General features: G+C 32.7%; 1 protein-coding gene across 2 annotated transcripts; it reads left to right on the top strand.

Moving 5' to 3' along the window:
- The first annotated feature begins 3655 nt into the window (after positions 1–3655).
- Positions 3656–9630, top strand: LOC111708373 (nose resistant to fluoxetine protein 6). 2 transcript variants are annotated; one of them, XM_023481717.1, is made up of 7 exons: positions 3656–3746; positions 5636–5694; positions 6012–6105; positions 6480–6659; positions 6983–7024; positions 7731–7785; positions 7844–9630. In XM_023481717.1, the coding sequence occupies exons 2-7, from the start codon at positions 5636–5638 to the stop codon at positions 9595–9597; spliced, it is 2184 nt and encodes a 727-aa protein (XP_023337485.1). In that variant the 5' UTR covers positions 3656–3746; the 3' UTR covers positions 9598–9630. The 2 variants fall into 2 exon arrangements, with proteins under 2 accessions (XP_023337485.1, XP_023337483.1); XM_023481715.1 differs by having other exon boundaries at positions 6003–6105.
- Positions 9631–11311: the final 1681 nt, after the last annotated feature.

Below are 11311 nucleotides of genomic sequence, written 5' to 3'. Positions count from 1 at the left end.
TAAACTAGTGTAATGTGTATTTTATAACCTCTGACCAATGACCACCTTAGGCTAGGGTCCAAGATATGGAGGGGGGAGGCCGGATCTCCAGTTTTTATAAATGAAGCTTCTATAATTTCCTCCAGTTTTTATAAATGAAGCTTCTATAATTTCCTCCAGCTTTTATAAATGGAAGCTTATATAATTTCCTCCAATTTTTATAAATGGAAGCTTATATAATTTCCTCCAATTTTTATAAATGAAGCTTCTATAATTTCCTCCAGTTTTTATAAATGAAGCTTCTATAATTTCCTCCAATTTCTATAAATGATCTAAGCTTCTATAATATCCTCCAATTTTTATATATGAAGCTTCTATAATTTCCTCCAGTTTTTATAAATGAAGCTTATATAATTTCCTTCAATTTTTATGAATATAGCTTCTATAATTTCCTCCAATTTTTATGAATGAAATTGAAACTTCTATAATTTCCTCCAATTTTTATAAATGATCGAAGCTTCTATAATTTCCTCCAATTTTATAAATAAAGCTTCTATAATTTCCTCCAGTTTTTATAATGAAGCTTATATAATTTCCTCCAATTTTTATAAATGAAGCTTCTATAATTTTCTCCAATTTTTATAAATGAAACTTCTATAATTTCTTCCAATTTTTATAAATGAAGCTTCTATAATTTCCTTCAACTTTTATAAATGAAACTTCTAAAATTTCCTCCAATTTTTATAAATAAAGCTTCTATAATTTTCTCCAGTTTTTATAAATGAAGCTTCTAAAATTTTCTCCAGTTTTTATAAATGAAGCTTCTATAATTTCCTCCAATTTTTATAAATGAAACTTCTATAATTTCCACCAATTTTTATAAATGAAGCTTCTATAATTTTCTCCTGTTTTTATAAATGAAGCTTCTATAATTTTCTCCAGTTTTTATAAATGAAGCTTCTATAATTTTCTCCAGTTTTTATAAATGAAACTTCTATAATTTCCTCCAATTTTTATAAATGAAACTGCTATAATTTTCCTCCAGTTTTTATAAATGAAACTTCTATAATTTTTCCTCCAGTCTGTTCTACGCCGACTGTGCGAAATTCCTTTGGGCTTCACCTTCTGCCTCAGGGTAATTATGAACGAGTCTAATCCAAATCTTGAAAAGACGAGATCTAGTCTCCTATCTGTGATTTTAATTAATGCAGGGTGTCCCAATAAACATGGGAATTCAGTGACGAATTCGATATCGTCTTTTTAAATAATTCTTTGATTTAGTATAGTGATACCTACTGAGAAAGCTGTAATCTGTAAGAGTTTCGTCTGCTATGTTCACATTTTGTTTTGTTTATGGTTTGACTGTATACGGTTGTACTTAGTAAAACAAGAAAATTGCAGTATACAAACAGAGTAAACTTGTCCGTCTTTACTGTTCATCTTGCGGAGACATTAAAGACACATCTTTACAGTCTTTTACCCTTTTCATAAAATAAACTCTAGCAGACATAATAATATTATGGCTTTTGAAATTAGTTATGACAATGCTAAATCATAACAAAGAAGATATCCAGTTCGTCACTGAATTCCCATGTTTTTGGGACACCCTGTATATGGTTAACCTTAGAGGATGAAACTTGAAAGACGACAGTGTGGAATTCATACTTGTCTGTTGCTAAATCAATATATCTTCAAGACGTCTTGCTTTAACTCTGCAGTACGGTAATATTTTAGAGTCTAATGTCGTCTTTACAGTCTCATTCTTTGTGGGTCACCCAGTATTAAAACATAATTATCCATAACAAGTAATTAATAGCAATCAGAAAGTTTTTGTTTAAAGTTGAGTTTTCAATCATTTGAAAATATTTCTGTTTTCAAACGTTAGTCCGTTACACCGTAAGTAAGATATATTATTATACGCTAAATCTATGCTTAGGTACTTAGATAGTATTTAGTTATCATAAACTAGTTTGTTAGTTAGTTAGTTATTTAATAATTAGTTAGTTAGTTAGTTAGTTAGTTATTTAGTAAATTAGTTATCTGATTAGCTAGGCAGTTAGTTAGTTAGTTAGTTAGTTTATAGTTCATATGCTAGTCAGCTAATTAGATTGTGAATCAGTTAATTAGAAAGCTAGTAAGTAAGTATTTATCCTTACTTAAATAAATCATTGCATATATTTTAGAAGAAATGACGCTATAAGAAAACTTTAGAATTTAAACTGCTGGGCTAAGGTCAACTTTGCGATAAGATAAAAATTATCTGTAACCTTTATAAGAGCAAAGCGTACTGTACATTAACTGATAATATTTTTATTTAGTTTTATTAGGAAATAACATATTTTTTAAACACACTGATCGACGATTATATCAATACAATAAAGACGACTTTTTATTTAAAAGCTTTGATCCCTAAGGAACTAAGAGAAGCTTTTGAATGACAACTTCTCGTTGTTTAAATGTGTCTCTGCTGTTGGAAAGATTGGTAGAAATCAAAATTGAAATCGAAAGTCGTCTTTATTCTATTAATGTATACGACGATGACCGTATATATCCCCTGCACCAAATTCATATAATTAATACTATTTCCTCTTTTAAGCTTCCATACATCCGATAGATATATTTTAAGCTTTCATACATCCGATAGAAATATTTTAAGCTTTCATACATCCGATAGATATATTTTAAGCTTTCATACATCCGATAGATATATTTTAAGTCGACCTCTTCTCCAGTATAAATCCTAGTATCCAAGATGTATCAAAATTATAAAGAAAAAGCATTTTTTTTTAACCCACTGTACAAGGCTATACATGAGATTTTTGCCGTTAGATAGAGGGCCATCTACAAGGTACAACATTCACTTACCTAAAAAATTGTAAAGTAAATATCTTTATATCTGTGAGTCAATCTAATTAAATAGATGAACAAAATTTAAAAACCTCATTTATTTTTTATATTTCCATCTGATTCTTCCCCGTTCTCATTTTTTTAAAGTTTTTATGTGTAGAAAGTTTTTCCTATGAAAATGCAAGTTTTTCACGGTTTTCTAGATTTGTTTAACCCTAAAAAAAGGGGGGGGGTAAGAGGTTAAATTTATCATTTTAACTGTCAACCCTCTACCCTCTCCCCACCCCCATGGGCGACTTCCCAAGTGACAATTTCCCAAGTTGCAATTTCCCAAGTTCCCAAAGGTTAGGAGGTTAGGTTACGCCTTCTGAGGCACCACAGGCTGCAATAAGGGGCCGACCGCTGCGGCTAGGACTGTCTATGAGCCAAGCGGTCCAGTTAGAACATGCTAGGACAGACTTGGAAAGTTGCCGCTTGGGAAATTTTACAGTTGGGAAGTTGCCACTTGGGAAAATACCCTTGGGAAGTTGTCGCTTGGGGGAAAGCCCTTGTGAAAGTATCTATCTCCCCCCACACCGTAGTTGTTTAGGGTCAAATCAACGTCATTAATTATGCAGTTCCTTAATCCTGTTTTTAGGTTAATAAAAAGTTCTTAATTCCATCAATTAGAGATTTTATAGCTAGAGCAGTTTTAAACGATAAGATGTTTCTTCTTCAAACAATGAATCACAATCTTCATGAAAAACCGAGAGAGTACATTTATACTCTTAAATCTCAACAACATTGATAACATTGCCTGAAGTGAACAGTGATCAAAATTATCTATTTGAAGGGACTGAAAGCGTGATTACAAGCGACCTTCCATTGAAAGATGGTAATGCCGGATGATACCACTGAAACCTTTATATAATCAATAATGGGTAAGATATTGTTGTTTTTCAAGGTTTAAAAATTTTAACTCTGATCTGATAATTCCTATATGTTTGATCAGCATTTAGCATTTGCATTGCTGCTGAATTTTAAAATCATCCTGAACTTTTTCTCAAAAACATGAAGTACAGAGATCTTCACAGAGAAGGGTAGCTTTCAATTTTACATCCATTTAGTTACATCTACAGATAATAATATATTCAAACTTGCAAACTCAAACAAATAATTTTGCTATCGAATCTTGTGAAACAACTTACTTAAAACAGCTTCCCTCCAATCATTTACCTGTTAGTTCCATTGAACTATAAAAACAGTTATATCTAAAAACATCTTTAAAAAAACTGGCATTTGAAATGTTCTCTAAACCTTTTTTAATAAGCCTAAAAACATTGTATGTCCTGAATGTATATTAAAAGTTGAAACTGTTTATTTCATTGCATTACAATTAATTTATTAAACTTTAAAATCTATTTAGTATTCGCTTGTATTCTGAGAATCCCTGCTCGTACTCTTTCTGCTTTGTTTGCTTTTGATATTTCAACGCAATTGTCCATTTATTTTATTGTGTTCTTGGTTTTATTTTAAGTATGTACCTGGGCTAAATCTATAACGGTCGCAGACCTTTTAAACCTTGACACAATTGTAAAAAATATTTTTATATAAAGAGGATGGTGGAGATGGCACATTTGATGTAGGGGGGGGGGGGCCCTGCCTTTATTTTTGGTTCAAATCTTCCAATTTTTTAGCTGCACACCTAATTAGTGATCGAAATTCCTAAAATAAAATCAAATTGAATTTTAATGACCTCTAATGACCTCTAATGACCTCTAATGACCTCCACAAATAGAAACTATTTCAGCTATGGCTTAATGCATATCAAACGAAAGCTAGGAACCCTGCAGGGAATACAGTAGTAGCAACAAATACAGTGTTTAACCTTCTAATGACCTCTTAGGACCTTGAATGACCTAAATGATCTCCAAAAATGAAAATGTTTTAACAATGGCTTTAAGCATATCAAACGAAATCTCGCAATACATTATTATTTTTAGTATTGTTACTATCTGTGTAATTTTTCCATTTTTTGTTCTGGTATAAAAAAGCAACACATATCCCACTTTGTGAAAATGTTGAAAAGATTCTGCATTCACTATCGAATAACTAAACTCATTTTCTAGAAATGAGAAAGGTATTGCTAAAAATTGTTATTTAAATAATTTATAATTTATAGTTTATATTGTTATGTAAACATAAAATTTGCATCATCAAGTCTCCTAAAGATAACAGATAAATCAAAAAACAAAGATATCTCTGACTGAATTGTCAATGTTTATTTTACTGCGGAAGAAAGAGGATCTTACTAGGATTTTTGAACGCCTCTTTTCTCGTATCAATTTTAGCTGTTAATATTGTTTTAGATTTTTAAATTTTGCGGATTATTCTGTTTAAATTGGTGAATTTTCAAAACTAATAAATGGCGGCAATTTTTTCCAAGCTAAATTTTTTAATTTTCAACTATTCTTAAACCTTCGTTAGGATCATGAGAGTAGCCACAAAATTTTTTTCCCAAAATGTCAGCTGTTTTGATATTTACGGTATTTATATCTTTTATACTTATTAAATTGTGTATTTAGAAGCAAAATCTGAAAGTAAGCTGTTTTCAACATTAAGAATAATTATCATCAGAAAACTCAATAATGATTGTAAAAAAATGAAAGATTGAGAGAATTAACATATCTTTAATTGTAAACAAGTTTGTATAATCAGCCCTTAGACTGATATAAAAGGGCTCACAACAATAACCACACAAAACTCACTTTTTATGGTAAAAGAAACCTAGCTATAAAACTGTGATATAAAATAAAAATGTCTGTTTTAGATGGTTCAAAAATGGAATTGGGTTGTTGGTATTCTGGCAACAGTCCATGCTAGCTCTAGGTAACTATAAATTTACAAAGTAGTAATCTCTGTTTGCTTGTTGTATGTCCAATTATAACTCATGAACCCCTTGACAGATTTTCCTCAAATTTTGATTAGGGAAAAGAACCACGGGAAAGTTCTAAGCTTGGTTTTGTACTAGGGATAATTTATACCGCAATTATTATGGAATTGCACGCAAGTAAAATCCACTTGCATTGGAAACACCAGCTTAGACTATTTAGTCCTGGACCTATTTATAAAAATAATTTATTTCATTTATAAAGCTTTTATGTTGAAACACATTATTATCATTATTGTTTTTATGGTGTATGTAGTACAGACGATTCTCCTTTCAAATCAGTAATACAACATTGGAGGTTCAACAAGCAATTCTTATTTCCATCTGAATTTCAAAATGCAGAAGCAGAGGTAAAATTACACTCATAAATAACCCTGAACATTGAACATGTTTGTAACAAATTAAGTTGACCTAATAAGCTGTTTCCTTCATAGATTAGAACAAACGCATTTTCATGCTAAATAGACAGAATTAAGATGTTTTCCAAAAATTGATTTGTGTTCTATGAAATTATGTAGTATCACAAAAACGATATTGTGTTCTTTAAATTGTGGCAATTCTGTGAATACTATCATAAAAAATCTAATCACATTTATAATTGTAGCTCTCATTTTTACATTGTGAGAAGATATAATAAATTTTACAAATTAAGTGCCTTTATCCAGTATAAGAATATTATATAGGAATAGTGTTAAATCAGTTACAAATTGAGATTAAATTTCAGACTGATTGGATCCCTATACTTCAAAACTTTCTGACCCCAATAGAAGGGAACATCAGTGTCCAATGTCGAGCAGACAGCTTATTGTACATGTCTGAACTTAATGGATTTCCTATCGGAGCTTCCTGGGCTTACAAAATGTTTGATGCTTCTGCTAAACTGTTACAGCCTAGTCTTCTACAGGTTTATATTAAATACAGAAACATCAGTACATAAAAAATTTGATGCTTCTGCTGAACTGTTTCAGCCTAGTCTACTACAGGTTCAAGTTTACTTTAGTCATGCATGTATATACATAAACATTAATTAAACAAATGATCATCAGAAAAGACTCTTCAGGTTTGAGTACATTTGAGAAAACGTCACTTAAAATGTTACTCCAGGGTAAATGTCTTAGCGAATGCCTAAAACCCAAACCGAAGAATTCTTTTACAGTTGTAAAGTTTTAGAGTTATTTTGTTAACAATTAAATGGACATTTTTAAAGAGATTAACTTTGATTTTTAGGGTAACCTCAAGCAGCTTGGGTCTTTTGATTCCTGTCTAGAGGTAAAAATAACAATGTTTCAATAATGTAACCATTTGATTTTAATAATTAAAGAATATTAAGACACTTTCCTTAAACGAATTTCCTCCATGTATTCTTGAACAATATGTAATAATGAAGTAATAAATTCCCTAAATAGATAGACCTAAAAATGCTATTAAAAATAAATTTGAACATGAATATTGAACAAGAATCCAATGTTAGATTTTAAAGATAAAGGAAATAATGTTTGTTTACATTTTACTGTCATATATATTGAGGATTTCAAACAGAAAAGAAAAATCATTCAGAGCAAATCAGAGTGCACAAGAAAATATGCAAATAATGCATTAAAAAATGGCACCAATTCTTCTCAAAAATTGCAAGTCTAATGTTAAATTCATATTTAATATTCACTTATAAACGAAACTGCTGAACAGAATTTGCAAGTAAATTTGTACAGAATTTTGTATAGTTGTAAGTTAATTTGCTTCCAATTGTAACTCAATCTAGACATTACTACTCAGAAGCTGATTTAAAGTAAATAATCAACTGTTGCAGACAAGCCCAGCCTACCTACCCTGCCAAGAAAGATCTAACCTTTTAAGCAGTACACAAACTTTATCCCTCTTACCATTTGAATAAATTCCTTCTATAAATCCTTCTTAGGAATTTGCAAAAAGTCCCAAAATAATTAAAGTCCAACTTTCACTGGTATTTTGTTTTCAGGTGGAAGCACCAAACTTTATTGGAAAACACTGCACATTTTCATTTCAAGATCCAAGTAAATATCTAATATTTAATCATACATAGATTTGACTTTAAAATATTGTTATTTTTAGACTGGATGGGGGGTGGAGCTAGAGAATTTGAGCAGTACACAGCCAAATATCAACATCTGAAGAGAAAATTGAGAGAAGAAGAACCTTCTTTATTACAATATATGACTCTTGGAAGATGCATTCCAGATTCATGCAGTGAAGCAGATCTTAAGGCTAGTTTGGCTGTCTTCATGAATGAAACACAAATCACTGGGAGTCCCTATGTTCTTAACTGTCATTCCAATTCACCAAAAGATGCAACAAAGCCAACAACTGGAGATTACTTCATGTTTACCATTATTGGATTGTTTTCAATTGTTATCATCATCGGAACTTTCATTGATTTAACCATCAAGTTCTTTCAAGCAGATATCTATTCTGAGAGATGCATTCAGGTGTTCCAAGGATTCTCAGCATACAGTAATATTGTCAAACTCTTTTCAACCAATAATGTTCGTTCTGATTCTTTGACCTGTATCAATGGAATCAGATTTATTTCTATGACCTGGGTTCTTCTTGGACATTCATATTCAAATCTTCAAGGAACAGTTCCTGTAGCAAACTTACTAAGTATGATGGAGTTAGATGGCCCAATTTATGGAAGTGTAGCATTCCAAGCTGTTTTAAATGCATTTCCTAGTGTTGACACTTTCTTTTTTATAGGAGCAACACTTTTGGCCTACCTGACCCTTAAAGAGTTGGATAAAACAAAAGGTGGAAATGTTCAGTTCTGGATTATGTACTATGCTCATAGATACATCAGACTAACAGGAGTATATCTTATTGTCATTGGACTTCTTGCTACAGTCTTCAAATACTTTGCAACAGGACCACAATCCGTATTGGTCCTTACATCTGCAGAGTCTTGCCAGCAATCATGGTGGGTGAATGCACTCTACATAAACAACATTTATCCCCAGTTTGACATGAGTCAGCCCTGGTGTCTTGGTCAAACTTGGTATATGGCCAATGACATGCAGTTTTTCATAATATCCCCAATATTTATTTATGCCATGTGGAAAATGCCTATTGCTGGATTGATTATCAGCTCTGCTGGACTATTAGCTGGAACCATAATCCCAATGGTTATTGTCTGGAAGAGAGGATTTCCTATATCTGTGGGCTTCTTGTCAGCTACTTCAGGTGGCATAGAATATTTTATGGATTTCTACATTGTTCCATGGTGTAGGTTCCAACCATATATTTGTGGTCTTATGTTTGGGTATTTACTTCATTATCTGAGAGATGAACCAAAGCTAAAGATCAACCCTATCTTTATTACCTGGATCTGGGCAACTGCTGGAGCCATTGGGGCAGTTGTCATTTATGGTCTTTATCCATATGTAGATGATTTTATGTTAACTCAAAATGCAGGATCCCTTGCGGCAAGAGTTGCATACAACGGTTTACATCGACTTGCATGGAGTGTCTGCATTGGATGGGTCATCTTAGCCTGTGTGAAGGGTCAAGGAGGCCCAATCAACTCTATACTATCATGGCCAGCTTGGATACCTCTGGCAAGACTTAGTTACTGCATATATCTTGTACACATAGATGTCATTGCTTATTTTGCCAGTATTATAACATTTACTGTATACTCTTCCCACAGTCTTGCTCTGTACTGGAACATAGCCATGCTCTGCTTTTCAACTTTTGTGGCTTTTATCATTGTAATAATGTTTGAGATGCCTTTAGCACACATTGAAAAAGTTGCTTTTGCTTCTATTGGAATTGGTAGATACCCAAATGTAAAGACATATCCAAAAGACATTTAATAAAATAATTCGATTAAAATTGTTTCGAGCCAATGAGTGACTTTTAAATCAACATGAAGGACTGTAATTGTTTCTCTTAGAGCGAAAGGTACAGAACAGTAGAAGGAATAGTTTATTCATCTTCTGGAGTTTATACACTAGAAATACATCAAAGTTAGAAAAATACAATAATTTTTAACTATTAACATATAAAAAGAAGAAATTAGTATTAATTGCATACCAATGACACTCTGGAGTACAACTAGTTCCTTCAATTATTCAGTCAACACAACACAACACAACTATATAGTGCAGTACGATCGATGTTTGTAAACAAAACCGAACTAAGATAAACTGCAAATCAAGGAATAACTCGCGAAACACTGGCCCAAAACGGAAGAAAAAGATAATAAAATTTACTATTATAATTTTGATAATTAGACTATGTATATAATCAAAATCAGGTACTATATAGTTGTCAACTGCATCACATCATCTCAGGACTCATTCAAGTGCATCTAAGAAGTGTCAACCCTCCTACACTGGAACCCTGCTTCAACCCTGGAATTATTATTTGTCCAATCAGAACATATTAAACCTGCTGTGACCAGCCAAGACACTGGGATTATTATTTGTCAATCAGGACAAATTAAACCTGCTTTGACCAGCCAGGACACCGGGATTATTATTTGTCCAGTAAGGATATATTAAACCTGCTTTGACCATCCAAGACACTGGGATTATTATTTGTCCAATCAGGACATATTAAACCTGCTTTGACCTGCTAGGACACTGGGATTACTATTTGTCCAATTAGGACATTTAAAACAAGGAGATCTTATCAGACCGGGAGATCTCATCAGACCAGGAGATCTCATCAAACAAGGAGATCTCATCAGACCAGGAGATCTCATCAGACCATGCGATCTCATCAGACAAGGAGATCTCATTAGAACAGGAGATCTCATCAGACAAGGAGATCTCATCAGATCAGGAGATCGCATCAGACTAGGAGATCTCATCAGACCATCCTCCCTAACCAACTCACTCCGGAATCTCTCATTATCAATTCATTACCTCCCTGGAAACAGGACAACTCAGTGGAACAGGACAACTCTGTGGAACAGGACATCTCTGTGGAACAGGCCAACTCCTGGGAGCCATTCACTCAGGATCACCTTTAGTCTTAGAGTCACCTTTATTCTTGGGATCACTCATCTCTTCAGGACAAAGGAGCCCTTCTCCCTGGGAACAGGACAACTTCGGGAGACAGGACAACTCATGGGAATAGGACATCTTCAGGGAACAGAATAACTCCCGGGAACAGGATAACTCCTTAGAACAAGAAAGCTTGGAAGCATGAGATTTCTGAACATTTGAAACCTCCTGGGAATGGGAAACTTGGTGTCCAGGATTTTTGGTGAGAACAATAGGAGCAGAAGCTCCTCTGAATGGAAAAGTTCTCTCGTTGGGTACATTGATCCAAATCTGGAGTTGTGAAACAAAAATATTTTAACTCTATTTTTGACTATCCCATTCTAAACCACTGTACTAGTAGTATTGTATATGAAAGAAAATAAATAGATGCAAACACTTGTAAATATAATATTCCTCGAGTCGGTTTTTCTTACAATTTATTATTTACAAAGATACAAAAATAAAACGATTGATACTATACTAATAGGATATTATGAATTGAAGCAGTTTCAGAGTGATGGGGAATCTTCAAGGGAAC

Source organism: Eurytemora carolleeae, unplaced genomic scaffold (assembly GCF_000591075.1).
Source record: "Eurytemora carolleeae unplaced genomic scaffold, Eaff_2.0 scaffold20, whole genome shotgun sequence".
In the NCBI taxonomy this organism is placed as follows: domain Eukaryota; kingdom Metazoa; phylum Arthropoda; class Copepoda; order Calanoida; family Temoridae; genus Eurytemora; species Eurytemora carolleeae.
This window is presented reverse-complemented; position numbering and strand designations above follow the sequence as displayed.

What these genes read in the sequence shown, in the direction of transcription:
- LOC111708373 (XM_023481715.1), top strand. Translation starts at nt 5,636, where the DNA reads ATGGTTCAAAAATGGAATTGGGTTGTTGGTATTCTGGCAACAGTCCAT. An exon ending in TACAGCCTAGTCTTCTACAG is followed by an intron (nt 6,660 to 6,982) that starts GTTTATATTAAA and finishes TTTGATTTTTAG; the next exon opens with GGTAACCTCAAGCAGCTTGG. An exon ending in ATTTTCATTTCAAGATCCAA is followed by an intron (nt 7,786 to 7,843) that starts GTAAATATCTAA and finishes TGTTATTTTTAG; the next exon opens with ACTGGATGGGGGGTGGAGCT.